The sequence below is a fragment of the Narcine bancroftii genome, chromosome 5, assembly GCF_036971445.1.
Source record: "Narcine bancroftii isolate sNarBan1 chromosome 5, sNarBan1.hap1, whole genome shotgun sequence".
In the NCBI taxonomy this organism is placed as follows: Eukaryota; Metazoa; Chordata; class Chondrichthyes; order Torpediniformes; family Narcinidae; genus Narcine; species Narcine bancroftii.
Genome location: NC_091473.1, coordinates 98,350,372 through 98,369,806, shown reverse-complemented (window position 1 = coordinate 98,369,806; position 19,435 = coordinate 98,350,372). Strand labels below are relative to the sequence as shown.

General features: G+C 36.3%; 1 protein-coding gene across 9 annotated transcripts in view; it reads left to right on the top strand.

The window, feature by feature from the left end:
* LOC138763770 (FYN-binding protein 2-like) overlaps positions 1-19,435 on the top strand; it is a 148,122-nt gene that overhangs the window by 47,660 nt on the left and 81,027 nt on the right. For 6 of the 9 annotated variants that reach the window (XR_011357773.1, XR_011357774.1, XR_011357775.1 and 3 more), the window contains exons 3-6: positions 6,156-6,219; positions 8,402-8,564; positions 10,814-10,973; positions 12,347-12,470. Coding sequence is in view for 6 of the 9 variants with exons in the window: in XM_069938491.1 (XP_069794592.1) it covers positions 6,156-6,219; positions 8,402-8,564; positions 10,814-10,973; positions 12,347-12,470 (511 nt within the window). In the remaining 3 variants the exon portion in view is untranslated. The remainder of the gene's footprint in view (positions 1-6,155; positions 6,220-8,401; positions 8,565-10,813; positions 10,974-12,346; positions 12,471-19,435) is intronic. The other 3 variants (XM_069938487.1, XM_069938490.1, XM_069938489.1) reach the window with 3 other exon arrangements.

Below are 19,435 nucleotides of genomic sequence, written 5' to 3'. Positions count from 1 at the left end.
AGATAAAATAGAGAAAGTGGAAGATACGTTCATAGATTGGGGAATTCAGAAGAGAGATTTATTGAAAAAAAATGGATTCATTGGAAAATCAAAGTCGGAGAAATAATGTAAAAATTGTGGGCCTTCCCGAAGATATTGAAGGTGCAGATCCCATAAAAAATTTTAAGAACTGGATCCCTGAGATGTTGGGTAAAGAGTTCTTTACGGGTGGCTTAGTATTGGAAAGGGTACATAGAGCGTTGAGGAGGAAACCGTTTCCGGGAAAACCATCACGAGCAGTTTTAATTCGATCCCTAAATTATCAGGATAGAGAAATGATTTTGCGGTTGGCGGGACAGAAGGCGAGACAAAGTCAAGCTCCAATGATGAGTCAGAATAATAGATTTCTTCTGTGATGATTTGAGTAAATAAATTATTAGACATCGACGGGAGTTCAATTTGGCTAAAGATGTGTTGTGGCGGAAAGGATATAAATTTGCTTTTCGATACCCTGCTGTGTTGAAAGTTTTTTATGGTAATTATCAGTCTCAATTCTTTGAGAATGATCATGATTCATTGGTTTTTGCTAATTCATTACCGGATTTACATGGTCAGGGAAGAGTCTCGCCGTCGTCGCCTAAAAGAAGGGCCAATGGAAATGGAAATGGACAGAATGGAAAGAATGGGAAGAATGGGAAAGATGGGTTGAAGGAGGTTTTGACATACAGTCTTATTGATGTTGAAGATTCGAACCAGTCATTGGAACTGGAGTCGCTGGGCTGAATATTTCTATGATGTTGAATTACATTATTATATATATTGTATTTCTGGCTGGGGGGAGGTGGATGGCACTGATATCTTTGATAGTCATCTGCCACCGGTGGGGTTTACCACACCCATTTTTTTTAGGGAATTACTACCTTTGGGTGGTTTTTTTGGGGGGGAATTAATTGTATTCCTTTTTATATAAACTTTTTCTATCATATTAGGGGAGGGAGAGTGGATTTTGTTTATTAGTAGGAGAGCGACTTTTTGCATCAAGTGATTATATTGTTAGTTTATTAAAATGTCTAGCTTGAAATTTTCAACTTTTAATGTTCAGGGATTAAATAATCCTATTAAGTGAAAGTGAGTTTTAGTTTATAAAGAAAATGAAAATTGATATTGCTTTTTTTACAAGAAACAGATTTGACTGAAAAAGAACATTTGAAATTGAAAAGAGATTGGGTTGGTCATGTTTTTTTTTTCTTCATTTAATTCTAAGGTAAGAGGTGTAGCGATTTTAGTTCATAAGAATTTTTTTTGAGTTATAGACTGTAGAGGGGAATGCTGGGAGGGTTTTTAAAGTTGACTGTAAAATCTTTAATGAACTTTGGACTTAATATCTATGCACCTAATATAGATGATGAATGTTTTATTTCAGATGCTTTTTTGTTATTAAGTCAAACTAATGAAAATATTCTAGTTGGGGGGGATTTCAATTGTGATTTGGATCCTTTGATGGATAAATCCCCAAAATGTATTAGAAAATCAAAGATGGTGATACAAATTGGGGCTTTAATGAAAGATTTAAATTTGGTAGATATTTGGAGAAGGATTAATCCTGCAGAGAAAGATTTCTCTTTTCATTCTTCCCGAAATGATTCTTTTACTAGAATAGATTTTTTTTAATATCAGCACATTTACAAGGAAAGGTATTGCAGGCAGAATATAAGAGTAGAGTTATATCAGATCATTCTTTATTATTTTTTTCTTATGAAAGTTCAGAGGGTAGTACATTCATCCTGTAGATGGAGGTTTAATACAATGTTGTTGAAAAAACCTGAGTTTGTTGCTTTTGTTAAGGAACAGATTGATTTTTTTTCTTAATTGAAAATGCTAATTCAGTTAAAAGTCATTTTGTATTATGGGATGCATTAAAAGCTTATTTAAGAGGACAAATAATTAGTTATACTACTAAAGTTAAGAAAGGGTAGATGGCTGAAAGTCTTAAATTAGAAAAGCAGATCGATGAACTGGAGAAGGAATTTCAGAAAAGAGTGACAGAAGATCAGAAAATAGCTTTGACTAAATTGAAACTGCGGTATAATACATTACAGACTTACCAATTTGAATGTTTACTTAATCTTTTTAAGAATTATTTTCTATCTGAATGGCCACTTCCTTGAGTACCCTAGGATGTAGATTATCAGGCCCTTGGGATTTATCTGCCTTCAATCCCATCAATTTCCACAAGACCATGTCCTTAGAGATACTGATTTCTTTCAGTTCCTCCCTTGCATTAGTCTCTATGTTTCCCAACATCCTTGGGAGGTTATTTGTATCCTCTCTTGTAAAAACAGAACTAAAGTAAGAATTTAATTGGTCTGCCATTTCCTTATTGCCCACTATTTATTCCCCTGATTCCGACTGCAAAGGACCTACTCTGGATTTCACCAATCTTTTCCTCTTGACATATTTATAAAAGCTTTTGCAGTCAGTTTTTATATTTGCCGCAAGCTTACCAGTTTTATTCATTTTATAAAAAATTATATACTTCTGAGGGGAGACAGGACAATGGATTTATTGATTCTTTTTTATCTACATTAACGTTATCAGCATTAGAAGAAGATGATATTATAGATTTGAAAGCTCCGTTTACAGATTTAGAAATTAAGACAGCCATGTTGGAAATGCCTAATGGTAAGTCACCAGGTGATGATGGGTTTTCGGTGGAATTTTATAAAGTTTTTTTATGAAGACTTATCTTCAGTCTTTGGGGAGGTATTACAACAAGTAACTGAACATTATGAGTTACCAGAATCTTGTTCTAGTGCTTTAATTACTGTAATTCCAAAGAAAGATAGAAATCCATTAAAGGTGTCTTCATATAGACCTATTTCTTTATTGAATGTGGACTATAAAATAATAGCTAAAATGTTAGCAAATTGGCTTGCTAAATATGTACCTAAATTGATACATGTAGATCAAAAAGGTTTTATTAAAAATAGACATGCTTCATATAGCATTCTTCGATTAATTAGTTTGATCAATGCATACCAGCAGGAACCTAACCATCCAATGGTGGTTGCACTTAATGTGGAAAAAGATTTTGATAGGGTCGAATGGGATTTTTTATTTAAGGTTTTGGAAAAGTTTAAATTTGGCCCATTTTTTATTGGTTGGGTTAAAGCTTTATATACAAACCCGACTGCTAGGGTGGTGTCAAATGGACAAGTTTCATCGTCGTTTAAACTGACACAATCTACCCGACAGGGTTGTCCATTACCACCAGCCCTTTTTCCATTGGTCATTGAACCGTTAGCTCAATTAAAATGGCAAAATGAACAGATACAAGGGATGAGAGTTCTGGACGAAGAGCATAAGATTAATTTATTTGCAGACGATGTTTTGATATATTTAACAAATCCAGAACAATCTTTGCTGCACTTGCAGGAATGTTTATTACAGTATGGATCATTATCTGGTTATAAAGTTAATTGGGCTAAAAGTGAAATTTTATCGGTTGGTGAAGGAGATTATTCAGTTTATAAAAATGTTATTAATTTGAAATAGTTGGATAAAATTAAATATTTAGGAATAATTGTGAATACTATCAATCTTAATGTAAATTAAATTATTTTCCACTATTGAAAAAGATTAAAGCAGATTTAATTAAGTGGAAGGACCTTCCATTAACTTTAATTGGTCGGGTTAATTGTATTAAAAAGAATATTTTTTCCACATATTCAAGATTTGTTTCAATCAATACATAGGAACATAGAAACATAGAAACATAGAAGATAGGAGCAGGAGTAGGTCATTCGACCCTTCCAGCCTGCTCCACCATTCAACGAGATCATGGCTGATCTTAAAGTTCAGTACCCCATCCCCGCCTTCTCTCCGTAACCTTTAATACCCTTATACTGAAGAAATATATCTAATTCCCTCTTAAATATATTTAATGAACCTGCCTCTACTGCCCTATGTGGCAATGAATTTCACAGATTCACCACCCTCTGGAAATTCCTCCTCATGTTCTCTTACAAGGAACTTTTTTCAGGACTTAAATGAAGTCACTCAGGAATTTTTATGGAAAGGTAAATTACCAAGGGTAGCAGTAAATAAACTTACTTGGAAGTATTCATTAGATGGATTGCAATTACCTCATTTTCAGAACTATTATGAAGCTATTAGTAGTTTGGTGGATTTGGATCAGCCTCCAAGTTGAGATGTCATGTACCTCTGAATCTGCAGTATATCAATTTATATTTCGGTGGAATATAAATTTATTACAGGAGTATAATGTGCCGATATTAAAACATCTATTGATGTTATGGACAAAAAAGAATAAGATTATAGGATCAAAAGGTAAATTATCTATTTTAATGCCATTATATAATAATCAGCTTATTCCTTTTTCATTATTTAATAGTCATTTAAAGAATTGGGAATTTAAGGGTATAAAAACATTGCAAGATTGTTTTGTAGAAGGTCAGTTTCTTTCTTTTGCTCAATTGAAAGAGTGTTTTGTTTATGCTGAAAATTCTTTATTTGTTTATTATCAACTTCCATCGTTGGTTAAAAAAAATATGTATGGTAGAGAGCTGATGTTACCTGTATTGTCGGAATTCAAGTCTTTGATTTCTTCTATACCTGTAAAGGGCTATATTTCTGTTATGATTCAAGTATTACAAGATAATATGGATAAACCGGAATGGGAGAAATCTAAGCTCAAATGGGAAAATGACATTTGTTTTTCCTGAAAAATATTGGACAGATACATATCATGATAGTGTTACTAGATTGACAAATGTACGATATGGAATGGTTAATTATAATTTTTTGCTTCAGTTATATTTAACTCCTGAGAAATTGAAAAAATATGGCTTTAGTATTCTTATTTTAAATGTTGTACATGTGTTGGAACTTTCTAACATGCTGTTTGGTCCTGTACATATATACAATCATTTTGGGACAAAATTAAGCTAATTTTGGAAAATTTGTATAAGTTTAAGTTACCATTAGATCCATCCATTTTTTTATTGGGTTATATGATTCCTTTAAAGGGATTGGGGTTGGATAAATTTCAAATTGCATTTGTATATTTAGCATTATTCGTAGCTTGAAAATGTATAGCAAGTACATGGAAAGATAATACAGTGATTAATATAATGCAATGGTATAATGAAATGAAAGCTTGTATTGTTATGGAACAAATTACATAAGTTTTGCATGATAATTATTCTTTATTTGTTTAAAAAATGGTCACTATATTTGGACTATATGCATTTAGATGTACTTTGATTTATTTTATTTTTTAGTTTTTCTTTATATATTTCTTTGGCTCTCCTTAAGAGAGCTGGCTGAAGGGGTGGGGGGGGTGGGGATTTAATTTAAAAAAATAATTCTTATATTTCAAAATCTTGTTATGGTCTGTATTTTGTATGATTACAAATAATTTTTTTCAAATAAATAAAGTTTAAAAAAAAAGGAATTGGAAGACTGCCTTTCCTCCCAAATGTGTGAGGCTGAGCGCAAAAGGGTGGCGATTTAAAGGAAAGTCGATTGAATGGGACTAATAGGGGTGAGAAGAAGGGATTGAAGGTGCCTGTTGTTTTAGCACTTTGTCTAAAAGGAAGAGGTGAAAGTTATGAGACCAATAAAGGGAGGAGTTAATAGATTAGGGTGGTGTCATGGATACTACTTAACTCGACCAGTGTAATTTTATTCTTTTTCAGATTTTTTTGGCCTTATTATTTCAGTCTATTTCACAAGCTGTGGATTCTAAAATTGTGATGACAAATTATTATCAGAGTTAGCGAAACTTGATAGCCAAACAAATAAAATTTCAGTTTTGTGGAACCTGCTGTTGCTTCACTAGGAACTCTTCATCCTGTATTATTTGTGGATAAGAACACGATTTGAGCCTGCTTAGTAAATGGCTAGAAGAATGCTTGGGAATGTGCAAATGTTGTGGACCTGGCTACCGCTGGGGGATTCCACCCAATGCTTTAAGACACCACAACAGTTGCAGTGACCCTGAGGCATGCTTTAAGTTGGATTTTTTTGTGTTTGGAATAATCCTTCCTTGAGTTATTTTTGGCAATGCTCTAGAAATCTAAAGATCAGCATTTTTCTGCTGCTAACCATTGCAACAAGTTGGCTGAAGAGCTCATGTTATTTTTTTTTGGCAGCATCTGAGAACAGTGACACACCTTCATCACCTATTACACATCCAGAGAAAGATGAAATTCAAAGGTATGGGGAGAATTTTTCTGATTTGTGCAATTAAACAAAATGTTCTAGTCATTCTTGTATTTTGATGAGTCTTACTGTACAAACTATGAAGTATTCTAGTAAATTATAATAAAAATATCCTTTCCTTCCATCTTCGTATTGAAAAGATTTTCAGACTGGATTAGTCGTCGAAGTAGCCACTATGATGTGCCAAATGGTGGTTTAAAATTGTTAACTTTTAGTGAAGTACTTAATTAATGACCCTAAGTGTCCTTATTCAGTGACTGTGAAATGTTTTGGGTCAATTTACCAGGAAAGCGATCTTTTTTCTGGGCTTTGCTCTTTAAATTTACCTAAATGAATAATTAGCTGAATTAAATGGGAGAGGAAAATAATTTGTCAAAGAGTAGTTGGAGGACTCGCACAGATTATTGAAATATTTCATGTGATAATTTGGTAAAAAAAACTATCTTGAAGCATCTGGGAAGAAGGGTAATTTTAAAAATTGAATTAAGTGATTTATTTTTGAAATTGCAAAAAATAATTTTATAATCTGACTTCTATCAAATGTTACATTGTTGATTTTTATCACATTTAAAAGAATAAGTGTAACTCCTGCAAATTTTCACCACATTTCTAAGCCTGCATTTGCAATGGAAAATTCAATAAAATCTGTTATCTGGAATTCGAACAACCGGCAGCCTCAAGCAACAGGTAAAAAAAGTTGAGGAAATTAAAATAGGTAAAAAATGTGGATGTTTAAAAATTGGTGACCCTTAGCAGTCACTTCGCCAATCATGCAATACGCAATCTCAACCAACCAGAGAACTCACTTATCCAGCATCTACCAATCCCCAGATACCAGGGTATTTTTTAAACTGTATCTAGTTATGCCCTACTTTCACGGTGCTCTTCCTATTGTAGGTGCATAGAATCACTACTGATAGAAGGGTATGAGAGTAAGTTTACAAAAGCAATTTCCATTTTAGTACATCAATATAGCAGATCTTCTGAAATAAGGGCAACGGACGTTTAGATGATTTTAAAATGGGGGCAGATTATGTCTGTGTCTAGGCTCAATTCCATTTTTTAACTTTCCTTTAACTCAGTTTTGTCTCTATGAATGAAGGCTGAATAAATACAACAAAATGTTTTGAATAAATTTTAATGCTGATACATTCTAGTTTTATCTTTTTAGCTTTGTGCAATTGACTATTAATTTCTAAAGACTTTGCTAATATTTTTGTAAACAAATCTTAATCTTTTTGCTTGAAGATAACATTCTACTTTTCTACCAGGGGAGTTCTGTGCAAATCAGTAATGATCACATTGTTCTAAAATATTACTCTGCATTTAATAAATAATGTATACAGTCATAGATGTTTGTTCCCACATTCCTATCTTTCTATGTTTATTTTAAAGAAGCATACTGCAGCTGTTCAAAGAACCTGATCAATTTTATGATGTGCCTTTTTAAAGTCAGGCGGTACACAAATGCCTCTTGCTAGACCAGTTGAATTTCCACTGCACTGTCCTTGATGTACTTTTTCCATCATACTTGAAATCAGCTAGCCTGCATTGTATACTTCAATATTACCCAACACAGAGCTGCTGCTCTTTGAATTTCCTTCTTTAAAAAAAAATTTCTATGAAGTTCATTCTTTATCTTACAATATTTTTATTGAGTTTAATATAGAAACATATACAAAGTCATCGAATATAACAAACACAGGTCATTTCATATGCATATCACAAATTAAATATAAATGTAAATTGAAGGCCTATCCATAATTGTTTATTTAACAATATCTATTTCTTTAAAACATCAAATCTATCAATATGGTAATTAACCATTTATCTGTTTATCGCAATATAATTCAATATGGTATTGGATAGAAAATGAACAAGACTAAATTAAACAATCCTTTTATTTAAACAAAGGATAAATTCTTTATTAATTAATGATATGAATTAATGTGTTAAACAACACAGTTTGGGTATGAACAAACAGCAGCAGACTCGCATTTAAATGATTGTATTTAATCCTTTGAACTGATTTGTTGTACATGGCACACTGTATCTCAACAGAGATGAATAGGGAAGTGAAAAATTGTCAGATCAACCAATAAGATTCTTGTCATGGATTATGAATAAATCAATAAAATATGCCTTTGAATTAGCCATTGCATTTTCTTTTTGGAAGCAGAAGCGATGCACAAGAAGCAAATGATGAAAAGGTGCAGCACTTCAGACAAATGGAACAGGAAGGGGACTTGCAAAACAGAGTAAGTGAAGAAAAGCAGATGGATCAAATGAAGGAACATGGAAATAAAAAAAGAGAAAAAGAATTGCAGAAAAAGTTCAACGTATGTATATGTGAATTTAATAAAATGCATTTAGTTGTTGAACAACACAGTTTGGGTATGGGGAGGCAGCATTTAGTTGTTGAACAACACAGTTTGGGTATGGGCAGGCAGCATTTAGTTGTTGAACAACACAGTTTGGGTATGGGCAGGCAGCATTTAGTTGTTGAACAACACAGTTTGGGTATGGGCAGGCAGCATTATTGTCTTGCTTTTAAATGATTAAGTATTTAATCCTATGAACTGATTTGTTGTACATGGCATACCATATCTCAACAGGGATGAATAGGGAAATGAAAAATTGCCATCTCTACCAATCTTCAAATGTTGAATTGTGAATGCTTCTATCTATAAATATGTCCTTGATAGATCATGTTATTGTCCTGGAAACTTAATTTGAAATAAAACATAAGGAATGGAATTTACAGTTGGGAAGGCAACTCGTTGAGTCTGCATAAACCAGTTTTTTTTTACCTTCTACAAATGTTTTGTGTTTTTCTTTTTGTCAGTCCCATTATAAGTGGTACAGTCGGAAGGATTGTTTCACAAGTAGTCTCAAAGGTCAACTCTAACATTCATACAGGTGCACAAAGTAGAAAGGCACAAGCATAATTACATAAAATTGGGTTACAGTGAGGAAATAAAATCAGTTAGTACAGATCAAGGGCAACATGAGAGCACTGCTGTTGGGTTCATGGAGGAGCCTGATGGTTGCAAAGGAAAATCTGTCATCAAGTCTGTTGGAATGTGATTCACACTCTTGAGCCTCTTCCCAATGGGGTGTGACTTATCCTTCAGTATTTTGGCTGCCTTTGCAGCTTCCATACCACACTCCACATTCAGCAAATATTCTTTTGATGGTGCACCAATAGAAGTTGAGGGCCATCTACACATTTTTTTCCCCTTTGGCTTATTATATTACTCCTTACTACTTCTCTTCCTTAACTTTCGGGTAGCTATGTAAGACTTTAGTGCTCTAAACAATTGAAAAGACAACTGTCATCTCTTGGTTCCTTTTTGATACTGATTTTTTTTTCCCTCCTTGGGCTCCTGCTTTCAATCAAAAAGATAGAAAATATGGACACTTCGTGAAGGATTGACTAAAATATTGCAGTTTTTGGGAGGATGATGCAGTTTGAAAAGTTAATTAATTCACGTGTATGAAAATAATGCAAATCACTAGAATCAGTTATGGATTGTTCTATCAAAAAGTGGCCATTGAATTGATGGTCTCCTGTGTAGTTCTGTTTTTGTTGCATATACAGCAAAACCCCTGGTATCTCACAAATATGGGGATTGGCAGATGCCAGATAAGTGCATTTTACAGTTGTCTGAGACTTTAACAATGCCTAACCAATACACCTGCATTAAGAATAAACAGTTTAAAAGACAAAAAAATACTATACAGTACTTACACTGAACAAACTTCACTTGCATGAATATATAAACCTTAAAGCATTTTATTTTATTTTTTTATCACATTCTTTGAAAACATTTAACCATCACTGCATGTGCAGATCCCTCCCCCTCCAGAGCTGCCTGAAATATGAACAATAACATGATAGATAATTAACCCCCACCAAGGTTACAAATAAATCCTCTGACCCGGGTGACTTTAACGAGGCAGAGATAAGGAGACACTTTAAGAGTCACCCAGTGGTGAGCGGCATCAACCAGCTCTTCTTCCTGGATGATGACAACTTTCACACAACTTTATTCAAACAGCTGCAACAAACAAAACACCAAGGCACTCCACTGGCTGAATATTTGCTTCCACCTTCATCAAAGGTTTGTGTGGTATAGTACTTCAGAGTGCATTTACTTTACAATTTTAAATGTACATATTTTTACCTATTATTTTATTCTTATTTATTTTAATATTTTAATTTATTTTCCTTTTTTTGATAGTTTCTTGAGGCTGCCAGTTGCTTGTATTCCGAATGCCAGGGGTTTTACTGTACATATCAATTTTAAGTGTTTGTTTGTGACTGTTTTATCTTGGCTTTTGGGGTATATCAGTCTGCGTTTACTTTTGGCCTTAAATTTGTTCAATATAGCCAATATTTGTTCAGTTTGAGAGTACAATATAGATCTTGCTAACTTGCTCTGAATATGTGTGCAAGGATATCACTGTCTAAAGGAATAGAACCAAACTGGATACTGCATCATTCTGAAATGCTTTAAAAATGATCAGAAATTCTGCTCTTGCTTCATTCATTGTCATTATGGTATTTTTTATTACTTGTGCTTAGCTCACAGGTTCAGAGGTTCCAATTCACAAAGTTCAAATACAAGAATACTTAAAAGGTGGCAAATTCAACCTCGAAGTGAAACCAGGTGAAATGGTGGAAATTATACGAATGGTTGACTGTCCTGCTGGGAAGTGGGTGGCTAGAACTCAAGATGGCAATTGTATGTGCATTTTATTTTTTTGTTTATTCTCCACATCTTTTCCATTTTGTGAATTTGAAAACTAGGGTATCTCGAGCTCATAACATGCCACTTTTGAAGTGGGGAGATACAAGGTTATTACCTCACTGCAGACACAATCAAATACATTAAAATGTGATATTTGTTGTCATTCTTTGGCAAGCAAAAATCTTAATCCAATCCCTGTAAATTTATAGCAGGGTTTGGCATTTGTGCTAACTGCACCATGCAAATGAACAAGGAGGAAGGTTTATCACTGCCTTAACTAATCTTGCAGGATATCATAATTAGCCTCTGATTCGAGGATTCCATATCCATGAAGATTTCCATTCGGGATCTGACCTTCAGTCCCAAAACAATAATCATGTATCTTTGCCTCCTATGGATGCTGGGAGACCCACTGTGCTTCTCCAACACCTTTGTGTATTTACTACAATCAGAGCATGTGCAAACAGGGCTCAGTCAGAATTGAAACATTTGTTATAAAATTATTGCCTCATATGGATGCTGCAGGGCCTGCTGAGTTTTTCCAGCACTTTTGTGTATTTAGGAAATAACCAGATCTGCCCTTTGAAAATTTTTTTAAAAATGCTAGAAAATGAAAACGAACAGGAAATGCTGAAAAGAGGAGTGAAGCACCTTCCCAATAATCACCAATTGTCATCAGACCAGAGAAGTTGTCACAGACCAAACAAGTTAGTATTCAACAGCTTAATTGTTTCAGAAATAACCTTTCAGACTTCTATATGAAAAATTATCATTCAGACATTGCTGGAGCCAAGCTGCATTCCAGGGCAAAACATGACAAGAGCCACAATGGCCCAGAGATGGACAGTGCTAGTGGTAAATAGTATCCCCTTAATCCTATCTATGGATCGAACTCCAATCCCAGAATCAATATTTTGAAGACCACGCCACCCCTCAGAAAATGTATTCTGTATTCTTGAAGTTTTTCAGTGGATACATTTTAAATTTAATTTAATTTTAATTTAGACATACACCATGGTAACAAGCCCTTCCTGCCTACAAGCCTGTGCCATCCAAATACCCCAATCCTCCTACAACCCCTGTATGTTTTGAAGGGTGGGAGGAAACTGGTGCACCTGGAGGAAACCCACGCAGACATGGGGAGAATGTAAACTTTCAAACAGTGCCGAATTTGAACCTAGGTCGCTGGCACTATAACAGCGTTGAGCTAACCACTACACTAACCATGCTGGCCCATTTTATAAATTTTAAATTATTCCTTGGGTCCTGAAGCAGTATTAGTATTTGCTGATAGCTGCTTCACATAGAGAATTATTTAAAATACACTGAATCTGAGGTTCCTGCTGAGCATATATTTTCCTCTTCAGATGGCTATGTCCAAATTGATGCTGTGAAAATGAATAATGACGAAATTAAGGAAATTAATAATAGAATATCAAAATCCCCACACGTGATGGAGAAGATATATGATGACGTTGGACTGTCTGATATGCAAGTATAGCTTTTTTCAGCTAAACATTTATGTTTCAGTTAATATTTCTGATCACTTAGTTGCTTTGAGTTGTTCAACTAGAATGAAAATACCATGTAATATCTTAGCTTTGTTCTTCGTTCGAGGATTTAGTGGCAAGTGAAAAGCTGTAGGAAAAGCAGTGCTTTTCAGAAGTTTGATATATTTCTACACTCCCTTCCAAGGGAGAATAGAGTTGATGAGTTTTGTGGCATGGAAGCAAGCCCTTTGTCCCTTCAGCCAGCTCATCCACGCTGACCAAGTTGGCCAGTCCCTCTAAACCAGTGGTTCTCAACCTTTTTCTTTTCACTCACATACCACTTTAAGTATTCCCTAATGCCAAAAGTGCTCTGTGATTAGTAAGGGATTGCTTAAGGTATGTAGCCGGAAAGAAAAAGTTTGAAAACCACTGTTTTAATTGTACCTAATTGACTCGTTATGTGCATAGTTTCTTAACTCCAAAGGAAATGGGCTAATGACAATTTTTCTCAAGCAAAGTATTTCAGTAACAATTGGGTCTAGAGCAGTGGCTCTCAACCTTCCCTTCCCACTCACCTACCACCTTAAGCAATCCCTTACTAATCACAGAGCACCGATGGCATAGTGATTGCTTAAAATGGTATGTGAGTGGAAAGAAAAAGATTGAGAACCACTGCTCTAAACCATTCCCATCTATATACCTGTCGATGTACATTATATGTTGCATCAGCCTCTTCCATTTCCTCTGGCAATTCATTCCACATACACACTATACTCTATGTGAAGAAGGGACTCCTCTGCTCCCTTTTTAAATCTTTCCCTTATCAACTTAAACCTATGTCCTCTAGTTTTATAATCCTTACCCTGGGCATTTTTTTTTAAAGAAGATTATAGCTATTTACCTTATCTATGCTGTTTATGATTTTATGAACCTCTATAAAGTCATCAACTTTTCTTTGCTCGAGGAGAAAAATGTCCCAGTCTTTCCCTCGGGTTCCAGGAACATCATGGTTCTTTTCTGCACTTTTTAAAGCTTAATGACATCTTTCTTGTAGCCAGGCGATCAAACTGCTCACAATACTCCCAGTTTGGTTTCACCAATGTCTTGTATAGATTGTGAGCTAATGTCCCAAAAAGATCTTTTGCTCTTCCCTTCCAGCTCTGGGTTTTCCTGCTTTTCTGCATCTACAAAATAGAATGTAATTGCTGGCTCAGGCTACTCAGACAGCACCTCCCAAAGTTGCAACCAGTACCACCAAGAAGGGCAGAGATGGTAGGTTCATGGAAACATCACTACCTGGAGATTCCTTAGACCATATACCATCCTGACTCAGAAATACCTGGTGCAGGGTCTTCATTCTGGAACTTCCTCCCCATCAGTATTGTGGAGTGCTTCTTGTTAAGGTGGTTCAAAAAGATAAGACATCTCCAGCCATATCCAGACCCAGGAGATGAATATTCAAAACAGAATAACTTCTGCAATTGAGATGTTTCCAGCAATGTTTGGATTTATTTGTAAGCTCTCATTGTCTTGAGAAGGGAGTGAGGAGCTGCTGTAATTGGTAATAGAAACTGAGACTACCCGCAAATTGGAGGAATAGCACCTCGTCTTCCATCTGGGCACCCTCCAACTGGATGCCATTAACATCAATCTCCAGTTTTCATTAGTCCCCAAACCCCATCTTTTCTTTCTCTCTCTTTCTTCCCCCTTTCCCTCTGTCTTCTTTCACGGAGCCAAAATCAATTCTCATCTCCCATCTTATCATATCCAATTAACACCTTTTTGTTTGTTGGTCTGGATTCCTCCCCCTCTTGTATGTGGATTTTGGAGAAACTCGTAGCCCCCCTGCCTGTCTGGAATATTGTGGGTGGAAATGTGTCCTCCTTGACTGGCCACCCATTAGTGGACACCTTCCCGTTGGCTTGTTTAATTACCTAGAGTCATTATTGGCTAGGTGCCCAGATCAGAACTGTATATAACATCACTGCATAGCACATTCTTTCTCTCTGCCTCATGTTCCAAGCCCCAGACATCACACCACACCAGGTCGCTTCTGCGGACGTCACTTGAAGTATCACAAGTAAGGTTTGCACTGCACTGAGGCTGCACCGCAATACTGCAATAAATCAGTGCTTGTAGAGAGCCACACCCCTTTTGGAACAGGGAGTGTGTGTGAAAGTCCCTGTCTGTAGAGTATGTACATGTGCGTGAGCGTGTAGAGCAGGGGTGTTAAACTCAAATTCACAGAGGGCCAAAATTAAAAACGGACTAAGTCGTGGCCCAAACTAAATATTTATTGAAAATTTTCAACAACATCTGCATGTTTTCTCTTCTTTCAACATATGTAATGTTAAACTTTTTCTTATTAAAATAAATGTTTAATAATAGTTTTGGTTAAACTCTTTCCAGAAGAAGCATTAACAAATGAGAAATAAAATATTCAATAAATAATATTTCTCTATAGCCTTTAAGCTCCTTTTAAATGTATTTTTTTCCACAAGCCAACAAGTCAAAAAAATAACAACTTGCTTCAATGAAAATCCAATCTTTCAACTATGAACAGTCCAAAGTTAACCAAAGAAAATATTAATCCAAGCTTAGCTTGCTACACTGTGATTTACTCTGATGCACCTGGGTCTAAACAGGATACTTGGCATCTCTTCTTAGATGCAAGTTCATCAAACTCTGGGGTCAGAGTTTACCTCCCACCTGTCTTGAAAGGTCCTGTTTTCTGTCTTTGGTTTGGCCATTTTTCGTAAGGAGTTTATTACATGTGAGTTGGGCGACAGGTCGCAGATGCCAATGAAAGTAAAGAGAGGAGGTGGGGGCGATTAGCGGGCTGACGGGCCGGCGCCAACGCATTTGCAAAGCATTCTGGGATTTGTAGTATTAGCTGTGTATGCACTATACTGGCGCGGCGGCCAGCGGGCCAGCTCTAATACATATTTGATATGATCTTGCGGGTCAAATATAATTATATCACGGGCCAAATTTGGCCCGCAGGCCTGAGTTTGACATGTGTGGTGTAGAGTATAGGTTGCCACTGATATCAGAGTCCAACCTGGGTCCAATGTGAATGTCTATATAATCGTTTAGTAATATAGGAATTCAGCATCATTTCACGTTCTTCCCTGTTTGTCTCCTGTGTGTTCATTAAAGTTAACTGTGATTGTAACACTTGTGTCCAGACTCAACTCTCTGTGAACCCAAACACAACACCCTCCCATTCTTTCTCCTTTCTCTTTCCAGTCTTCAATTCAGACACCTGCCTACTTTTTGCTTATATCTTGAAGGGCTCAGGCCGAAAACAACATCAGTAATATATCTTTACTTTCTATGGACTCTGCGAGACCAGCTGAGTTCCTCCAACATTTCTCTGTGTGTTTTAATAAAGATATGTCAACAGAACTAGTGTGTGCTAGGACTTAGACCAAGTGATAAAGAAGGCACATTGTTCTGCAGAACCTTGAGAATTTTTTGCTTCTCCTTGCTGATGAGAGTTCCCAGGGTTTGAATATGCAATCAAAGGACCTTTTGCGAGTGAGTACAGTTCATTTTGCAAATATTGCAACTGAGAGTGGGGTGGTGAAAATGGAGTTCCATTCAAGGTTAACCTGAGTATCATCAGCTTGGAATGGTTTTAGAACATCACTGATTCAGACAAGTATTCCATCTGTTACGGAGTCCAGAGGACCCCAAAACCAGCAGCAATAGATATGCACCACAGCACAGGGTTACTTAAACAAAAGTTGCTTTTATTTATATTAGAACGAGAAAATAGAATTAAACTTTAACTTATTACTTAACCTACCTAACTACTTAATCCTCCTCGAATACTAATTGCAGGTGTGTGTAATGTATATTTAAGGTTAGAAAAGTTCTTTGGATCACAGTCCAATCTCACTGGTTGCAGGCAATTCTTGTACTGTGCACATAAGTTAGCATTAACAAAGTTCACCAGTCTTTGGTGCTTAACAGGCAAATAGTTACCACTCAGGAGGGTTCTTGCTGGTTTTCAGAGAGATTCCTTTTCCAGGATATCCGCAACTGATTCCATCTCAATCAGTCTTGCTGACAAAACTTTCCCCCTTCAGGGTTCTCCAGATGATCCTCTTTCTTTCAGGTCCCCTTTCAGACCAGGCAGCCTTCCAAAGTTTGCCAGCTTGTCCTTCTGGAACTGATTTCTGTCTCCCCTCTCTCTGTTTCACACCCTCCCACTCTGAGAGCAAAACTCTTCTCCTCTGCCTGCAAAGATCACATGCTCTCCCAGGCAAGCTGCTGTCGATACTTTGTTGCCTCTTAACCATATAACCATGTACAGAGCGGAAACAGGCCATGTTGGCCTTTCGAGTCCGCTCCGGTTCACTGATTTTGTGTGCCCCCTTCAGGCATTGGTCCCGGTAGATCTTCATTCAATAACGATGGGCGAATTCAATGCAGGTGGAATCTTATTGAAATTGAAAGCAAGAATGTTGTCCTGGTTATGAATAAAGATAGGTCTGGTCCTTGGGTTGAGATTCTAAATTGGAAAAATTGCAAAAAGCATTCTGGAAAAGTCCTGCAAATATTCTGTGTTTTAAAATGTGTGTGTGCAAGCTGCTCTAACCATTCCTCCCAAACCACCTCTAGGTACTCTGTTACACATCATACTTCTTGATTCAAGCCTTGTCAATTGTAGAAAGTGTTGGAAGTCGGCATTTGAATTGCTAATTGCAGGATACCCATGTCTATTCTGCTCTTGTTGTTACAATAATGCTGTGCCTCATCCAGTGAAATTTCTGGTAAATAATAAACCAAATAAATTTAACAGTGTAAACGTTATGATGGTAACTCCACTGACTGTTAAGCCATCTTTTTAGTTGCGATCATTGCTGAGCATTTGTGTGGTATAAATGTGACGAATTTTATTAATTGAATAGTGTTTGTAGTTTCCCTGTTTGTTTTCAAATTTTGTAATGATCGTTATATCATTTTTGATGATGTATCTTGCAAAAATGTTTTGAGCTAGAAAACATTGCATTTGTACTTTGTCCAAGAAGCTAATCAGAAATTTAGAGATAAGTCTTTACCCTGGGTACATTAGGGTTGGTTCTGATTTTAATGCATGTAGGATAGCAAGTGGACTGCCAACCTCCTTCAAGGAATGGATTTGCCATTCAACTATCTCAAAGGCTGGCAGCCGAAGATTCCATCTGCATTTCAGCCTCAACTATAGTTGGCTAGACTTTCTAACCCTCAAAACCCAATGGCTGCAGTGGGACAACTTTGGGGTGGGGGGGGGGGAATTATCTGACTTTCATTAGAGCACAAATGTACCCACTCCTTAGACAGAAACAACCTCCATGATTAGGCCCTGAGTGCACTCTCTACACCATCCCTGCAGAAACTGTAGGACCCAAAATGGTTGTGTACCTTGTGCCCGCGTTCTTCCCGCTGCATTTGAAGAAAACCTTATGAAACAAAATGGCCACCACCAGGAACCTGCTGAATGGATTTTCATGCCATGGGTGCAGAGAAATTTAGACATTCAGGCTCTCCATCCAAACAACTATCCACACCATCTCCATTTCCCCTCCTTCTACTACCACCCCCCAACCACGCCCTCCACCATTAAATCACCCACAAAAATCATAGACTTCATGCACAGTTCAAACCATTATTAGGCTCTGAACATATCATCGGCATTTCATACATTAAAATCCCCGTTTTCCAGATTTGAAGCAACCGGCAAATAAAATCGTTGAGAATAAATAGGTAAAAAAATACAGCTTAAAATTGGTGCCCCTCACGGTCAGCTCACCAATCACACAACTCATAATTTCAAGCAACCGCCAAATACCCTTATCTAGCATTTACCAGTCCCTATAGATGCCAGATAATGGAGTTTTTACTGTATTGTATAATGTATGAAATAGTCCCGTTTTCTCCATATTTATACATTTGCATCTTTGATAAATGCCACACTTTCATAGTTAAAGAGAGTAACTGCTATGGCCTTTGAAAATATTTCCTCCTTAAAACTGGTATCTAACGTGTGAAATATCAGAATAATAATGTACAATCATTTTTCCTGGCCAACTAATTTCCTAAGCAGAAATTGCCTACCATAGTTGCAGCATTTTAAAAACTCTGTTGACCTCATGCTATAGCCACGATGGTTTCATAGATCATTGCTGTGAAACATGTCAGCATATTTGTGAAAAATTAATTGATTTCTATTGATTGGAAGGATGCAGTATGGTGTAGCCTGTGAGGGAAGGGTGAGCTCTGATTTCCAGTGTTTCTATGTGTGCATAGTTGATGCAGAAAACCTGGTGCAACTGCAAAATGAACACAAGACCCTATCTCCTGGGAGGTGAAAAAAAACATGCAGAATTAACAAATTCTTGAAATGGCCAACTATCTTTCTTGGGAGCTCAAATCCAGTACAGGGCACATCCCTACTCCTGATTGCTGCTATACAAGCTGATTTATGCCCCTGCCAAAAACAGATTTGGTTTCCTCTCAAAGGAATTTAGCTAATCAAAATTCAGCACAGGTGCCAGCCGAAGCATCCAATCTTGGGAAAAGATCTGATTATGCATGTTGTAACAAATTATCCACAGAAACATAATGCATCCCATGTTCATTAAATACAACCACATCTCTAAATAACAGGGCATGTTGTTTCAGCTTTGCTTGAGTAGTAATTATTTGGTAATCCCAACTATTTTTATTTTGCACAAGTGACTTCCTCCTGTTGGTTGTTAACGACACGTCTGGAGAATATTTCTTTCCCTCAGGTTGATTTTATTGGTGCGTGTCCTTCAATCAATATAGATGCAAATCATATATAGATAAAATTATGTTGTGAGCAATTTTATTATTTGTAAACTCTGCAATGTCGCTACGTGATAAAACAGCATTCAAAAATATGGTAGCTGTTCTCTAAAAGTGTATATTTATATATGGATCAAGTTTACTGGT